This window comes from Trametes versicolor (genome assembly GCF_000271585.1).
Source record: "Trametes versicolor FP-101664 SS1 unplaced genomic scaffold TRAVEscaffold_1, whole genome shotgun sequence".
Taxonomy (NCBI): domain Eukaryota; kingdom Fungi; phylum Basidiomycota; class Agaricomycetes; order Polyporales; family Polyporaceae; genus Trametes; species Trametes versicolor.
Window position 1 is genome coordinate 4,074,826 of NW_007360321.1, and position 17,266 is coordinate 4,092,091.

General features: G+C 55.2%; 5 protein-coding genes across 5 annotated transcripts; 1 reads left to right on the plus strand and 4 right to left on the minus strand.

Annotated features, from left to right (window-relative positions):
- Positions 1 to 356: 356 nt before the first annotated feature.
- TRAVEDRAFT_159930 (uncharacterized protein) lies at positions 357 to 1,391 on the minus strand (the record flags this gene model as incomplete). Its single annotated transcript, XM_008035075.1, has 4 exons — positions 1,268 to 1,391; positions 654 to 1,210; positions 468 to 583; positions 357 to 410 (listed from the first exon to the last, which is right to left on the minus strand). Exons 2-4 carry the CDS (start codon positions 973 to 975, stop codon positions 357 to 359), a joined length of 492 nt encoding a protein of 163 aa, XP_008033266.1. The 5' UTR covers positions 976 to 1,210; positions 1,268 to 1,391.
- A 1,550-nt stretch (positions 1,392 to 2,941) lies between these two features.
- TRAVEDRAFT_90228 (uncharacterized protein) lies at positions 2,942 to 3,115 on the minus strand (the record flags this gene model as incomplete). The annotated part of the gene is made up of 1 exon (XM_008035076.1): positions 2,942 to 3,115. A coding segment is annotated over one exon (174 nt), but the record flags the coding sequence as incomplete, so codon positions are not given.
- A 670-nt stretch (positions 3,116 to 3,785) lies between these two features.
- TRAVEDRAFT_33747 (uncharacterized protein) lies at positions 3,786 to 4,749 on the minus strand (the record flags this gene model as incomplete). Its single annotated transcript, XM_008033824.1, has 4 exons — positions 3,786 to 4,133; positions 4,202 to 4,399; positions 4,493 to 4,625; positions 4,679 to 4,749. 4 exons carry the CDS (start codon positions 4,747 to 4,749, stop codon positions 3,786 to 3,788), a joined length of 750 nt encoding a protein of 249 aa, XP_008032015.1.
- Positions 4,750 to 4,979: 230 nt separating this feature from the next.
- TRAVEDRAFT_108337 (uncharacterized protein) lies at positions 4,980 to 5,228 on the minus strand (the record flags this gene model as incomplete). Its single annotated transcript, XM_008035077.1, has 2 exons — positions 4,980 to 5,063; positions 5,133 to 5,228. Coding segments are annotated over 2 exons (180 nt in total), but the record flags the coding sequence as incomplete, so codon positions are not given.
- A 9,168-nt stretch (positions 5,229 to 14,396) lies between these two features.
- Positions 14,397 to 16,906, plus strand: TRAVEDRAFT_42486 (uncharacterized protein; the record flags this gene model as incomplete). Its single annotated transcript, XM_008034056.1, has 7 exons — positions 14,397 to 14,921; positions 14,994 to 15,074; positions 15,622 to 16,088; positions 16,166 to 16,364; positions 16,431 to 16,513; positions 16,573 to 16,704; positions 16,780 to 16,906. 7 exons carry the CDS (start codon positions 14,397 to 14,399, stop codon positions 16,904 to 16,906), a joined length of 1,614 nt encoding a protein of 537 aa, XP_008032247.1.
- Between the last annotated feature and the right edge of the window lie 360 nt (positions 16,907 to 17,266).

Here is a 17,266-nt window from a genome sequence, read left to right on the forward strand (position 1 = left end):
TTCGTATGCAATACTTCCGTGTGTCACGCTCGTCGCTCTTGCCCATTGTAAGGCATACACTGACGTCTCTGTTGCATTTTGGTTTCGAGCGAGCGAGCGCTTGCTGGCCGGCGCTTGCCGAAGCGTTCAGTATCGTGCGCGCGCGCCGAGACCCGTTTTGTACGCTATCCGTTTGCCTTCGTACCACGACGCTACCGTACGGGACAAACGGAATACTAGTATTTTCTTACTCCTGCCAACGTTTTCTCGATTGCTCCAACAGTCTCGCCTTTTATCAAGCAGCCTAGAGATTGAGTAAACTTCATTGATACAAGCGGTCATGACCTTATTGTGAATTGCATATCCAATCAGCACACTCAGGCGTAGTTCACCGTCGTGGTCTCCAGACCAAATTTAAGGGGAACGTGTCCCTATTTAAAAGCAGTCAGGACATCAGACGAATTGATGATGAAATTGATATAACTCACAGGGCAGTTCCTGTACAACTCCACGACAGAGAAGTAGAGTGTTGTGCCGTCCGCCACGTCGTCGAGCGTCGGGGCGGTCAAAGTTGCCGGCGGCGGGGTTTCCAACGGAGGGAGACCTGATTGACGGAAAACAACTAAGCAAGGCTGCACACTTGTATATCCCCAATTCCACCGCGGAGCACTCACCGAAGTTCGGGATCAGGTAGTCTCCAAAATGGAACACAAAGCTACCGTTCACAAGCCCACCCGCGTTCGTGACGTCGGCGGAGGTAGGCGGCGAGGTGCTCAGGTAGACCGAGATGGGGCTGTAGCCGGACTTGCAGGCGTTGGCGTTCTCGTAGCTGAAGGGAAACATCGTCCTGGGCGTGATCGTGCTGCCGTCGGCGGGGGCGACGGTCGTGCCGTGAGTGGGGATGACGATCTGCCGCTTCACGAGGCTCGCTGCCTGCGTGAACGAGGCGGCGGAGAGTGCGAGCGCGGAGAGGAACGTGGAGGTGGAGAAGTGCATCTTGTACTGGAGTGGTCAAGATGCAGAATGGCGTATAACGCGAGGTTCTCTTATACGACCTGAGTGAGCGCCGGAATTGTCTCGAGGCGGTGGCGGTATGTCATAGAACGACTTGCTTGCGCGCATACGACGGACATAAGTTGGCTGAGCGCGTCCAGACGAGCACCATCTTCGGGAATAAAGATGAAGATACACGCGGAGCGTTCGGTGGTACCCTCAAACGTGCCACTTGCGTCTGTTTTTTTTGGGTGAGTAATGGGCATAATGGGCGATCCTGAGAAGCAGAAAGTACCAATGGGGTGAAGCCGTGGCTACGAATACGCCACAGCGCCAGGCACTAGCATTACTGGCGGGGCCGGTGGGGGGACGCGACCTGGCGCGACGCGCAGGAGCGCATCGCCTCGTTGCGTAGACAGATTGTCGCCCGCGAATAATGTTGTTGTAGGGTCCAATCGGCGGCTCGACCGCGAATGCGGGAAAAGGTGTTCCCGCTTGCGACCGAGTGGAGCAGTGAGCAGGTGGAGGAATGGTGTGAGTTGTACAGAGTGAACGGATATGTAACGAAAGCTAGGCTCAGTGAGGCGCCGCAGTGGCATTGAGCAGGATGGAATTCCGCTGCAACATGACATGAAGTCGTCGGTGAAATAGCACCGATGTACGCGAACGCGAATGTGAGGGGATTGCGTGTAATCTGGTCTCGGTTGAGGTATGCGACCAATTTATAGACCATCTTCACTCGGGCGTACCTGAAGTTGAGCGACGCGCAGCTGAACGGGGATAGCGTTACAAAAATGTACTAGGCGCTATCTCCCGCTGACAATCTCGGCGCGTCGATGAGGACGTACGCTGACGTACGTCCGTCCTGCGCTCTCCTCACATAAGCGGACGATATCGACGCATACGACATGGCACCGGCGGGGGGGTCCAGTGCTTCCGCCATCCGAGTGAGTTGTCGGCTTTGCGAGCCTTCAAGTTCGCCCTGTGTGTCATAAAGTCTGTCAGCTTTGTACATCATCTGCGAGTCCGCGATGATACACACATTAATTGAAGCCCAGCTAGCAAAAGGTAGTACTAGAAAGAGGCTTCATCATACCGTGATCGTTATGTTGTGGGTTGGTTGTGGGCGTTCGTGCGATGTAAGGCCGCGGCAATGCAATACATGTTTGAAGCTCCGCTCGAATGGTCAACGCCGCGGCGCTACTGGCTAGCGCCGTCCTCATGCAAGCACTCGTCATCGGTACCTTGAGGCAAGACGCAGGCACTGTTTCTGACCTATGCTCGAATATGCAACATGCGATTTGGATCAATCCTCGCTAGTTATGACGATCGATTTGTATAAAAAATATTTACTTCTATATGCAACTCGCAACTCGCAACTTTCGTGGGCGCCTAATGACCATATAAGGCAGGCACCTTTCGAAATCCTTGAAAATACGGCCAGATCCCCCGGGCGAGTTGCAAGCTGCAAGTGAAAGCTGATAGTTGATAGTGAAACCTCGGCTAACTGAGGTCGGACTGAGGTCGTACTTAGGTCGCGCGCAGTTTCACGATCAACTACCAACTACCAATAGTGCTGCCGTAGAGCAAGGTCAAGGTACGCCCAAGGCGTCGGAGTTCATACATTGAACGACTCCGATGTCCCATCAAGCTGACCTTGGAGTCCACACGTGACCTCCCACAGACCCTAGCGCGGAGGGATGCCATCGAGAATCTACAAAGTAGAGTGCGATACGAGCGCGAGAATGACAATATTAAAGCAACAGGTTAGCGCAGAGCACCATACATGTATATATAGCTAGTGAGAATCGCCATGGACGTCGTGTACAAGCTGCAGAAGTGTCTCAAGACCTCCCGGACGCACGAGACTCGAGGCCTCCGCCGGAGTAACCATCTCGTCCCGTCGTAACTCGTTCTCCATAGTCCGAGGCGGGGGAGGTGCCGCGGCGTAGGCATTCATCAGCTCGCGCGACTCCTTCAAGATGGCATACTTGAGGACTTGAAGAATTTCCATCATTGCTGCATCGAGCCCTGTCCGCCGCAGAGTATCGGTCTCCTTGCTCGACGAGAATACACGCTCTGATGCGACACTTGACGCGGGCACTGGAAGAATGTCGAGGGCGACATGGAAGAGGTAAGGGAACACCCCCGAGTGAGTCTGAGAAAATTCAAATCAGTGACAGCCGACAGGATGAATGAGGTTGGCGTACATCCCAGTAGGCAAGCAAATCGACGTCTTGCGAGCTCAGTCCCGCCTCGATGTACGCCTTGAGCTCGGCGTCCACAACGGCAGCGTCCTCTGCATCGAGTCGCGCCTTGAGCTCCTCTTCGGACTCCTCTTGATGCGATGTGGACGCAAGGTTTGTGCCTGCATCGGAGTCGGACGTGCTAGTACTCACTGTTGAAGACGAGAGTTCCCTGCGCAGGTCCTGAAGCGAACCGAAGCCCACACGCAGCGAGCGCGATGCGTGCGAGCCTGGCAATGCTTGCATGGAGGGTGTAGGGGTATAGGCGCGATGAATGTCGCCGGGGAGAGGGGTCGGAGGGCATGAGGGGCCCGGAGTACTAGTTGTGCTCCGGGCAGGTTCAGACGCCGCCGCCGTGCGCGTATCTTCACGCTCGCGCTTGCGATAGTCTAGCATCTGTAATTGTTATATAATTAGCACAGTCAGCAGAGACTCCTGTCATAGTCAACGCGAGCGTACCGCTTCTCGCATCCAAGCCTTCGCAGCATCGACCTCTTCGGGGGTCCAGTTTTTCTCTAGCCACTTGAGCTTGACCGAAGGGTTGATCACTGTGAAACGACGACATGATTAGCAATATGACTGAAAATAGAGTGTAGACATACCCATGGCGAGTGCGTACACGCGCGTTTGGCGCGTATAGCGCAAGTACTGCTCGAGTACTGATATGGAAGCCTCAATGCCGTGCGCAATTTTCGAGTACTTGCTGCGGGCGAGCTTCAATAACTCAAGGAGTTCCTCATACGCTGGAAGCGTCATTGAGGCGGTAGGTGTCTGCTCAGCCGAGAGCAGTTCCTGCACGCGGTGTGGGATCAGTAAGAAGCCGCGGACATCCGCGAGGACATCGAGCTCCTTCTCGGAGAGCAGGTGGTGTGCGAGCTCCTCATAGTCGGGCTTCTTCATGAAGTTCTGGACCGCCTGCAGGAAGTGTAGCAGGATCTCGCGTGAGTGATGTACTAAGCCCTGATGGCAATGGTTGGACGCACCGGATAGAGTTCGAGAAGCCTGTCAATCATCAGAAATGTCGAAGACCAGCGCGTGTCTACATCACGCAGAAGCTGAGCCTTTGGCAGCTCAACCCCTTCACCGAAGCTACCAGCTTTGTTGCCTTCGATGATGGTGTTCTTGAACTCCTCGCGTCGCTGGCCCGAGACACGGCACACCGAGATGAGCTGCCGAGCATTCTTGATAGGGTCGCTACAAAGTGCAGCGGCGTACTCCGGGTCCAAATCGAGAGCTCCGTTCGCAGTTGAATCCCCGAGGTTGTCATCAAGCACGACAATTGTTTGGTCTGGCGTTGGGATGTCATTAGTGGACTCGTCTGCTGTCGCTGTGGGCTCGAAAGGGTCAAGATCGGTCAATGAAGAGAGCCCATGCTGCACGGAAATGTTGACAACATGTGGGAAGCATCTGTCAACAAGTAAGTGTCTCATAGCCAAACCCAAACACTATGCATGACGCACCGCAGGCGGTTTCCATCCCGATGAAAGGGTATCCCCTTCCCGGTCAAAATGCGCTCCAGGTCTGCCATCATTGTGTTATTATTGCTTGCATTATCGAGGGTGATGCAGCCGAGCTAAGGGAGGCCGTCAGTATGTAACAGCATGCAATTAAACACAATATCACCTTGTGTACGATGCCAAGCTCTTCGAGGATGCTGAAGAACTCTGCCGCTAGGTTCTTGCCTGTATGTTGTCCCAGGACATTGCGGAATGCGCCGAGACGGGAGTCGATGATAAGATGACCGTTGCAGTTGCGCTTGCACCAGTGTACGGTGGCCGCGAAGAAGCCGCGAAGGATCTTACATGTCCATAGGTCGCAAGTAAACGAAATGCGCCCAAGCGCCGTCTGAAGACAAGGCAAGTCAATACCTGGTAGTGAGCATGCGTATATAGAGCACAAAGTAGAATGACGCACCTGAAGCTCTTTTCGGAGCTTCTCCATCTCCATCTCGTACTCCCGGATTAATAGGTCATGCGCGTGCGTGCGATGGAGGATGTCTTTGTCAGTTAATGGCGTTGGGGACGTGCTTGCAAAGATGAGCATATCCCGAAATAGCCGTGATTCAACGACATTAATGGCCTGCAAAGCCGGTAGCCACCGCGAAAGCAGTAGAAAAGGCAAGTCAATTCAAGTTAACCGCAGTCGGCGAGTGCCTCCACTACAATGTATATACCTGATCATCAGCCGCCATCCACCTAACCGCACGCCGTGATAGACCGTGATTTGAGTATGGTTCCATTGGCGTTGACGGAGCGGAGATGTCGGATTTACCCTCTTGGAGTGTGGCGAGTTGCTGCCAGCCTTTGAGCTGGTTGGCGATGACTTCTTTGCGCCATACCTCAGCGTGGTGAGATCGAAGGTGCGTCCGGATGGTGTCTGTTTGTCCGTTTTGACATTTCCAGAGCTGCCACTCTTTTCTATAAGCTCGAGGGATTAGCACCAAGTCTACTATGTAGGAGAGGAGTACATACGTGCAGAGGCGACAGGCGACGAACTCTGTTTGTGGTTTGCTTCGCAAGCGGGGTTGGGAGTCAGGCCGTGACGTCGTGTCCTTGCTGGGAAGTTCCGTTAGGGTGTACATGAAGTACCAGACGTCCGATGCGGCTGCTTGCGACGAGTTGGGGGAATGCTGCTTCCGGACAAGCGACCCAAAGCGCCGCAGTGGCTGGGAGAGCCGGGCCGCATCGGAAAGCGGCACAACAAGAGGCACAGAGGGGCCAACTGCTGTTCCAGGGGGCGCAGCGGACCCGATGACGGGGAAGTCAGCGTTTGTCTGCGCCATCGCGCGACCACCGCGTGCACGCTTCGCCCCGCCTCTTGCTCCCTTCGCGCGGCCGCGTTTTCCGTTGGCATTGAGGACTGGGCCCGTTGCTTCTTCGAGAGGAGGACGCTCTGGGCCCTGAAGTGGCTGGGGGTGCTGTGGATGCGGTCCATGGTGCATGGCAGGGAGCGGCAGCCCGCTGTGAGGCTCTATCCCACTGCAGTACCCGTAAAGTTAGTTCTATGGCATAATATCGACATTAAGACATACCTATAGGGTACCATATGACCGGCATGTCCATGGTGTGCAGTGGGAGTAGGTGGCGGAGGGGCGACGTGATGATATGGTCCAAGAGGGAGGGCGGTGTTCTGCCACTGTGCTGGAGAAGGTGGCGGTGCCGGAAAGTACCACTGCTGTCCATAAGCAGGGTGGGGGAGGTTGGCGTCTGCGGAGAGCGTCGCGCAGATGCACGGCTGAGGAGCAACAGCGTGACATCTTTGGCAGACTGAGTGCTGGAGTTGAGACATGGTAAGGAACAGGGGAGAGCCTGGCGCTGTTTTTGCGGTGTTGTCCTGCTCGCCGGACATGGTTTTTATACTACTCTACAGGGCTCTCCCCTGGCGCGATCCTCGGCACATCAAATTACTCAAAACGCGGAGGATACTGTCCACCGGTGCGTAGAGAGGGGCCCACTTACCTAGGAGCGGGTGTTGCAACACAACAGTGGCCTGAGCAGCTCCAGAACAGGTAGAATATCTCAGCCAGATAGGGAGTAGTCATACGAAACCGTTCCCATGTCACTCAGGGTGTATTTTCGAGGTACGGTGGAGCGCGGCAGCATGGCGGTCAACGCAGGTAGCGAACGCGTCGACGCGTCGACGCGCGCGTTTGCAGTGTCGCGTCGGTCACGTGAACACTGTCAACAGCCGGACACTCGGACCGCCTCCTTGGCGGTGACCTTGGGGCGCCTACCGAGTGGCATTGGGGACACCTTGACTGATTCCGCCGAGATGCCGGTCAAGGCAAGGTATACATTGCTTCAAGGGACCTTTACTCTACGGCAGCACTAACTACCAACTTGCTAATCTTATCTAATGGGCGCTTCTCTTTATCTCGCCCCAGATTAATCTCGTTGGCATCTAATCAACCTGCCCCAGACTCGGACTTCTGACACCCCTCCCTAGGTTTTACCTTCCTCCACTGCAAAAGCTATATCTCAGCAACCATAGGTCCTATTGGCTTCATTCTTTTTGTGGGTACTTACCTGAGGCAATTGGATTATGTTTGTACAAACACTGTGATTGATAAATAATAAACTTCCGGTTATGTGGGGTTTTTTTTATCGACTTACGAAAGCAACAAGTATAACCTGTGTGTGTGTAACCGGCGGGATGAGCTCAGATTGTTGTACTTATTGCTTACTATACCACTTACTTTCATTTCTTACTTATTACTTACTCACATATGTTCATTTACTTACTTTCAAAGTGCACAAGGTCCGCTTATCCGTAAATCGCTGCTGGCACCTCATTGATAGTGGTGTCTGCCCTCGCTCTCATATACCTCGCCAACTGCACGCAGGCACGTCATCATTCTTTCCCCAAATGCTGAGGTGAGCTCCATGCGTGCATTCCCATTCCTTGTTGTTTAGCTGACTCTTGTCTGTAGCTCACTTGTTTCTTGTTTAGGTAGCTACTGACAGGCATCAGCAAACAGCAAAAATGCTTCCAAGCACGCGCAAGCGGTTGCAATCTGCCCAAGCCATTGCAACATGTAAGCCCAGTTTGCAGCCAAAACCGGTCACTAGACACTAGCTTGCAAGACACGCAATCTCCCCGTCTGAGCTCCCAAGCCATTGCAACCCTGTCAAGGGCTTGATAGGTTTGCATATGCTGGCCGTGCTCGCATACCTTTGCAAACAAATGTCTGGCCAGCAGTAACAGATAGGTACGGGATCAAATATATTTTATATCACTCAAAAAGCCGTTCAGACGCGCGGATTGTACCAATGATGATCGCAACAAGACATTTATTTGCGGACTTCCAGACATAGGTATACAACGGAACATGGGAATCTGACACATTATCAGCGAAACAGGTTTACTGATTAAGAGTGTCTCAACATGTTACATCCTGTGCGCCGAATTCCGATCCCGAACCCCATCTCCAAACTCCGAACTCCATATGTCTGCTTATTGCACATCACGTCATACTTCGTTATCACTTGATTAGACAATTAGCTTATTGTTTTGTATCTCAGACTTCGGACTTCCGTACGTACTCCGAGTTCCAAATTTCGTATTTACCCTTCGCTATTGTTTCTGCTAGACAATAAGGTTCATGCCCATAAATACGCGCCCAGAATGTTGTAGTACCTGAGTTCAGATATCTCGTTCCCTAATCCAAACTCCTTCTCTGCTTCTCGACTTCCTCCGTCTGATCTCTGACCTCCGACCTCCGAACCCGAAGTCCGCCTCAGACTGTGTCTTCGTCTCTCTGCTTGACTCCTTACTCGCCCTCAGCCTTCTCCCCACTCTTCCCTTCCAACTCTACCGGACTTCCGTCCACCTCTGAACTCCGTCGTCCAAAATAGAGAACTAGATGAGTTTGCCCAGTGCATTGCTAATAGCTTCGCAGTGTCCTCACTCCTGTGCTGCTAAGTCCATCTCGGACTTCCGAACTCCGACCTCCGACTAACCCAGAGCTCAACTCCGAACAGCACGGTCCTAACAGTATATCTAAACTCACTCTGGGACTCTCGTCATGGCTCACCAAGGGGATTCTGACAAAACCTTCAGGGGATTCTCCGCCCGCAGGCCTAGGGCCGGCGAGGTCACGCCGACTTGGCCTCCAAGGCCAGAAGACCCCCGCTATACTCAGACGAGGTCTCTGGACCTGTTCAGCTGAGAAAACAGCCCCTTGCGTGGAGCCATCCCTGCAGCTCCGGTGTTCGAAGCTCCAGGTACTGGAGCACCGTCCTGCATCAACTCCCCCAACAATCCATTCTGAGATGTGCCCACCCCCGTACCTGATCCTGAGGCACCAGCGGTTGGGCAGCCTCCGGTCGGTGGAGTGAACCCCAGAATCCCACCTCGCAACCCTGATGCCACGGAACAGCTCGCCGGTGATGCACTCAAGCCTCCCGTAACGGCCGCTAGGACGCCAGGGTCGATGGGCCGAGAGGACAAGACCCGAGAAGTGACTTGTGTGTGCGGGGTGTTTCCCAGTACGATCCCGAGTTCCCTACGAACGCGGAGGCGTGGAGGAGGGTGGGGGTCGAGCGAGCTTATCACTCCTGACCCGGGGGTAGGGGATTGCGCGGACGCTAGTCGGGGAATGCGACACGGGGCAGGGTACCAGTGCACGGCGACGTCCGAGAAGTGCTCACTGTAATTGACGTGGTCGAGGGCATAAGGACACTGTTGGGGAGGTTCGCGAACACAGTCGGGGTCGCAGTCGCAGACGCAGGCCCAAACACAAACTTGAGCTCTGAAGGGGTAAGAGAAGGTGGATTTCCCGGTGCTCGGGGCCCGCGTATATACAGGAGGGGCCGGAGCCGTACGGGAAGGATAATAAATGAAAGATGCACCCGTCGTGCCCGCCGCGCCGTGCGCAACGATCGGGCCCTTACGGGGGCCGTGCTCTACTGGCCTTGCCTAGGCTGTCGGGGCCGCGCGTACCGCGCGGTGTGATTGGTGGGTGGGGGCGTATGCGCCGCGACCCCCGACGAGCGTATCGGGTGTTTCGTACTGCCCTCGAACCCCAATGCTTGGCAGGGCTTGGCGCTCTCGGTCGGGGCCACTTATCGCGGTTCGCCTTGCTCGACTCGCGGGCAAGCAAATGGGGGTGGTGCGTGGGTGCCCAGGCGGCCTTCTGGGAGGCTCGGGGCCGTGCGGGGCACGCGTTGGGGCGCAGTATCCGACAGGGAGTCCACGTTGGGGCGGTCTGAGCTCGAGAGCGGTGCCCACACTGCGGCGGGCGGCAGGCGCGGTGAGTGCGCATCACCGGAGCAATCCCGTACCTAGCGCAGTCCATTACCTACGACCGCGCGACCCAAAACCAGAACCAGGGTGGCAGGTCCTCGGAGCGCAACAATGTCCGCGAGCCGGACCAGTTCAACGGGACCAAACCAAACAAACTCCAACTGTTCTTTGCGCAGCTGGAGCTCGTGTTCAAAGCCCGTCCCCGGACCTTCAACTCCAAAGAGAGGAAGGTCACCTATGGGATCTCGTACCTCAAGGGCACCGCCCTCCAGTGGTTCGAGCCGTATCTCCTGGAGTCGGACTCCGAAGCACCTCCGATCTTCATGTTGGACTATGAAGCCTTCCAGGATGAACTCCGTGTCAACTTCAGACCTTACAATGTGTCCGGAGCAGCGGAGCACAAACTCATGAAGCTCCGGATGGGTGACAACCACCAGATCGCAAAGTACATCACCCAATTTACCCGTCTTGCGACCCAAGTCCAGTGGGGCAACACCCCGCTCCGTTGCCGTTTCTACGACGGTCTTCTGAACCGTCTGAAGGACCAAATCTCGGAGGTGGGCAAGCCGACAACGCTTGTCGGGCTTTGCGGCCTGGCCCAGTCTATTTACAACTGGTACTGGGAGCGCCAGACCAAGCAAAGCCGGGACTCTGGGACATCCAAGTCTGGGACCAAGTCCGGCACCTCAGATTCGAAGTCGCAACAGTCGTCCAAGCCGTCTACCTCCAACTCCGGTTCCTCCAACTCTGGTACCCCGAAGTCCGCTGATGAGCATCCACTGCCTCTGAGGCCAGCAAGCTGCCGCACCCAAGGTATGTTGTGTCGCGCTGGAGGCATGTCGCACCGCAAGCCGCACTAGAGTTGGGGTGCGCTGCGTTGGAGGCCTGCACTGAAGCCACTCACGCCGGGACAGAGGAGGAATGGACGCGGCCGCACGGGGCGTGCCCCGGAGCAGCACAACACTCAGGAGAGATAGTGGCGCGGAGCGCAACAGCGCAATTGTGCCCACCGCACGCTGCCCGAGGTGTGCCTCGATTGCGACGTCACACAAGCCAAGTAGGTCGGGCCCGAGTACCGTTGCGTAGATAGGACCCTGTACATAGTCAACAGGGGGGGTCCAGGAGACTCCCCAGAAAACTCCCACCTCCTTTCCTCTAAACCTCCGCTCCAGCTGTCAATGTCTGTGGACGTCTTGTCGTGTTCGGCTCATTGGTGAGTTACGCTCCGCTCTCGACCAAGCGTAAAGGATTGTCGACTGCGTCCCCCACTGCGTCTGCGTCCTTCTTGTGTCTGTGTCTGTGTCCGCGTCTGCGCTTGCGTCCGTGTTTGCGTCTGCATTTTGCGTCTACGACTGCGGCGAAGTTGTGTCCGCGCCGCGCCCGTGATGGTGCTAGGTCCGCGTCTCAGAGTAAAAGGCACAATATATTGGTCTCGCAGCCTACACGGTCGCGGCCCCCCATCCTAGGGAACTTGAGCCCTTACTCTCCCTCATCACCCTTTTCTCAGACGTGCTCTCCCCCCTCGGCTATCGGCCGTTGACGCACATCTAGACACATCACTGCGTCCTCCTCTGGTCACAAGCCGGCGGCCAAAACTCCGACCAAGCCCTATGCTGACAAGCTGGGCAAAGACGGCAAGTTGACGGCCGAGGAGTGTCAGGACCTGCCTCTGACTCAACATGTCCGCTCTTTCCGATCCCTTGTCTCTCCATATTGATCTCTTCTCTGACTCCGTTCCAACTCCGTTCCGCACTCTCATAGACTCCGGATCCTCACACCGCTTCGTGGACTCCGCATTCACGGAGAAGCACAGTATTCTGACCGTTCCATACCTCTGATATGTCTTCAGCTCTTCGATGGCACTTTCAACCAGATTATTACTAGGACTGTCAATTTACCTCTGCATTTTCCCTTGGGAGAGGTCATCTCTGTCGACCTTTACGTCACTCCGCTCAACAAGTCCGTCTCCGCCATACTGGGATACAGCTGGCTCTCCAACCACAATCCGCTGATTGACTGGAAGAAGCGTAGCATCCAATTCCGGACCGCACCAGCGACTTGTCCCCCTTCCGAACCAACTCCGGAGCCAACTCCAACTCCGAGTTCCCCAGAGGACATCCCGGACCCTGTGGCCCCGACCTCCCCAACAGGTCCCTGGGTCTCACTGATCAATGCCGCCGTGTTCGCGCGCACCTGCAAGATTCCCGGCTCTGAGAGCTTCACGCTCAACCTGGCAGTGTCAGACTCTGCCCTCGCTCGTAGCACGTCCATCTCAGACTCCCCACCGGACCTCTCCAGAATTCCGGAGGAGTACCACAAGTTTGCGGACGTCTTCAGCAAGTTGCAGGCCGACGTCCTTCCAGAACACCGACCGTACAACCTCAAAATCACCCTCGAGGACAGCGGAGTTCTGCCTCTCGGACCAATCTACTCGCTCTCAAAGCTCGAGCTCGATACGCTCCATGAGTATATCGACGAGAACCTCTGCTCGGGGTTCATTCATCCATCGAACTCCCCCTGCGGAGCTCCGGTCCTTTTTGTCAAGAAGGACGGTTTTCTCTGTCTCTGTGTGGACTACCGGGGTTTGAATAAGATCACCTGGAAGGACCGCTACCCGCTTCTGCTCATCTCAGACCTCCTGGACACACCTCGGAAGGCCCGGATTTACACCAAAATCAACCTCCGACACACCTACAACCTAGTCCGGATCACCCCCGGAGATGAGTGGAAGACGGCTTTCTGCACACACTACGGATCTTTCAAGTGGCTCGTAATGCCATTCGGACTTTCCAATGCCCCCGCAGCTTTTCAACACTTTGTGAACGAGGTGTTTGCGGACCTGCTTGACGTCACAGTGGTCGTCTACTTAGATGATATCCTCGTCTTAGGTCTACTCCGACAACCCCGAGGACCACCTGAAGCACATCAAAGAGGTACTCCGACACCTCCGAAAGCACAAACTCTACGCTCGCACCGACAAGTGCGAGTTCCACGCCAACTCTGTTGAGTACCTCGGCTATATCCTCAGCCCCGACAGACTCACCATGGTGGAATCCAAGGTCCGCGTGATCCTTGAGTGGCTGGAACCCCACAAAGTCCGAGATGTTCAGTCATTCTTGGGCTTCGCTAATTTCTATCGGTGTTTCATCCACAACTACTCCGAGATTGTTGTACCCCTTACCCGCCTAACTCGGAAGTCCTTTCTCCCAGGACTGCCGGAAGGCCTTCAACGCTCTCAAGCAAGCCTTCACCGCCACTCCGGTACTCCAATATTGGGAGCCGAACCGCCCTCTGACCGTCGAAACCGACACCTCGGACTACGCCATTGCCAGAATTCTCTCCATCACCTCGGAGTCCGGCAAACTCCACCCTGTTGCTTTCCATTCCTGCACTCTCACGGGTGTGAAGTTGAACTACGACACTCACGATAAGGAACTCCTGGTGATCTTCAAGTTGTTCAAGTCCTGGCGGCACTACCTTGAAGGATCTCCGACTCCGGTAGACGTCGTCACGGACTGCAAGAACTTGGAGTACTTCGCCACAACCAAACTCCTGACCCACTGGCAAGCCCAGTGGTCGGAGTTCCTGTCCCAGTTCAACCTTGTAATCTGATTCCGCCCCGGACGGTTAGGTGCGAAACCCGACACGCTCACGCGCCGTTGGGACATCTACCCAAAAGAGGGGGAATAACCAGAAGTTTATTATTTATCAATCACAGTGTTTGTACAAACATAATCCAATTGCCTCAGGTAAGTACCCACAAAAAGAATGAAGCCAATAGGACCTATGGTTGCTGAGATATAGCTTTTGCAGTGGAGGAAGGTAAAACCTAGGGAGGGGTGTCAGAAGTCCGAGTCTGGGGCAGGTTGATTAGATGCCAACGAGATTAATCTGGGGCGAGATAAAGAGAAGCGCCCATTAGATAAGATTAGCAAGTTGGTAGTTGGTAGTTGATCGTGAAACTGCGCGCGACCTAAGTACGACCTCAGTCCGACCTCAGTTAGCCGAGGTTTCACTATCAACTATCAGCTTTCACTTGCAGCTTGCAACTCGCCCGGGGGATCTGGCCGTATTTTCAAGGATTTCGAAAGGTGCCTGCCTTATATGGTCATTAGGCGCCCACGAAAGTTGCGAGTTGCGAGTTGCACATGCGCGTAGATTAAATGTACAATATCACCGCCATAGCTACTAGTTCGGGCGCGGTAGCAAAGAATAAGGGGAAACCTCAGCTTCGAGACCACGGGACAAGTCAGTACCCAAAGACCTCCCGGGGTTGTACGTACCATTGCTTCAAGGCCGTCTGACGCTGTACAACCAAACGCTGATGTAAAATTCATTGCATGAGGCACTCCCTGGCGTGCATTGAGCTTCGACAACCGTTTCCCGTTTACTAGGGATTCCCGTAAACGACCATGTCTACTGAGACTGTCCCAAATGAAGTCCTGGACCGCATTCTCGACTATATCCTTGCCATTCCTACTACGACATAATACATTTGAAGCTTGGCTGGAACAGCACACCTTCGCTTGTACCCCTACCTATGCTGCGCCAATCGGCGCCATTCTAGCGGTCTCGAAACGATGGTACGCCATCGGCATTCCTCTTCTGTACGAGTCCGCAATCCTGCGCACCTGGAGCCAAGCAGAAGGATTCGCACAGGCCCTAGCCAACCCACGCCTAGGGCCACTCAAACTAGGCCTCCGCGTCCGCCGACTGCGCATCGAGAGTTACAACAACTTTGACCAAGTCCTGCAAGGCACCCCCAGGATCGCTGATCTCTTTCTCAGCCTCAACCCCGATTCATGTACAGATAGGGACCAAATGGTCCGGCGCGCGCTGCGGGAGGCGAACCCATCACGACTGTTCTTAGATCGCCTGGAACGGTCGCTCGGTACACAGAAGTTCGAGCGTACGCTCATCTACGGTCTCGCTCGCGCCCTACCGGAATGGACGCGTCTTGTACGCTTGATCTGCTACCCCTGCCTTCTATGGTGCAAATGAGAGTATTGACTCATGCCCTGTTCTGTACAGAAACAGATCTATGCGAGCCCGGGAACCGTCATTTGGCGCGAGCTGCTCCAACCGCTCAGCAAGGCACCAGCGCTGGAGTATGTGTGTGCCTCTACGGGTCGATAGCAACGCAGTTGATATCCAACACACCTTTCAATCATGACGATGGCGCTACGGTGCTGGGGGCGATTTCTTGCAACCCGTACGTGAAGATGATCCATATCCCGGAGGCAAACCCCCACATCGTGGCAGTATCCACACTGCAGATACGCACGGATGGTGCGCTAGAAAAGCTATTCATCGGGAGTGGGAGGGAGTGCGCGTCGTGTTTTTATACTAAGCGTATTCTCGCTAATGTGTATGTTCGCAGCATGGTGTCTATGGTGGACTATCCATACGATGTGATCAGGGAGAACCCAGGGCCTTTGTCTAACCTGCCGGACAAGATATAGGAGCACATCCTTATGCAGGCGACAGAAGAATGCGCCTACAGTGCAAGAGGACTTGGGAGAGAAGATCGTTTGAGGGTATTGGCCAAGCCCGTCAATCGGACCCGAAAAAGCATCCTCCTGACCTGCAAGGGCTTCTATGTGCGTGCAATCCTTAGTGGATGGTTGTCCAAGTAAACTGACAGATACGCGTATGCCAGCGGTTGGGCCTCCCCCGCATGTATGGCATCCCACACTTCCCGCAGACATTCCCCGAGGTGGAATTGTCCGTTACGGAATTCATGCGACGGATCTGCTCTTCTAGCAAGCTCGCGGACCTCGTCCGCGTACTTTACATCGACTCGCCGTCAGAACTGATGCGAGTGCCTGTTCCCCTCAAGAACCTGGTCTACGCGTCCTGCTATCTTCGAGTGTTCCCGGCGCTGCCGGCGCTGCTCTCGAACGGTCAAAGCTCCCCGTTGCAATACATGAAGCAGGATCTGTCCAGCGCAAAGCCTATTCGACCTACGGCGTTCCTCAAGTATTCGCACCTGCAGACAATCATTTTGCATGGAGGCCGTGCGGGTGGCCGAGGCATGGAGACATCCGCTGACACACTGCCCAAGCTTGAAACCCTCCACTTCGTAGACGTGGACCATAGCCTCATCTTCATGTTTGCGTCTATGATGTACGTTATTTCATTTGCCTCATCGTGCTTTTCAATCTCTCCCGCAGGCTGCTCATGATCGGTATTCATGGCCCTAGCAGGCTCCCGTCACTGCGCAAGTTCAGCTACGAAAGCAGTAGGACTGTCCATGCACGCGCGCTCTCCAGCTTCCTGCGAGCGCCCGGGGTGAAGCTACACATTAATATTCTGTCTGCGACGTCGTACGCAAACATCCCGCAGCTCCTCAACCTGTGTCCTAACATCGTGGAGCTCAATCTGCTCGATGAGAGGCTCCCGGTACGCCGACGCCGTCTTATCGTGCCGTAGCAACGGTCCTTGTCATCTACCTGGCGTGCGGGATAGCCTGTGGACGGCATTCGCTTCGTGGAGGCGTGTACGCCGCACGCATCGATGCAGCGTATCGTGTTCCCGCGGCAGTTCCTCAGGTGCGCGCTACCAGTACCGTTGTCGACCCGGTGGACATAGGACTCACGCGGGCACACAGCGCAAATCGTCACTACGATGAGGAAAAAACCGATGCGTGGTACGACTTCAGCCGGTTCCTCGCTGCGCACAAGGCTCAGCTCCCTGCGCTCACGGAGGTGTGCGTCGACACGATCGTGGGGCCGCACGTAGAGTATGTGTCTCCCTTGCGCGAATTTTGTTGATCGCCCACGAAATGAGGTTTCAATGCTAACACGGCTCGGGACAGGTCGGAGATGGCCATCTCGATGGCCGTCTACGTTGCGTGGTTCTTGAACTCGAAGGCGGGCCTCGCGGCGCCACTCGCGGACATTACGGGCAGGCCGGTCCGCCGGCTCGCGCCTGTCCCGACATAGTCGTCGTCATCGTCCTCTTCTTTCTCTGCGTCCGCAGTGGATCCAGAGGGGTTCGAAGGGCCGGCTGTGAGATGTGAGGGTATCTGTGGACCAACTGGTGCGGGTGCGGGTCCCTCTTCTGAGCTTTCCGATCGTTGTTCCGAGACGAAGACCCGGCAAGGACATGTGCGAGAATGTCAGGCTCAATAATTTCTAAGACCTAGTATATGTGAAAATAACCGTGATTCAGATGTTGTACAGTAGCTGATGCTTGAGGTCGTGAAGCAGCAGTAGGGAGGGCCATGGCTTCCCGGGTGGCTGAAGACAAGCGCGCGTGAAGCGCTTACGGCCGTCCGGACCGATACTCCGGACAGGGTTTTA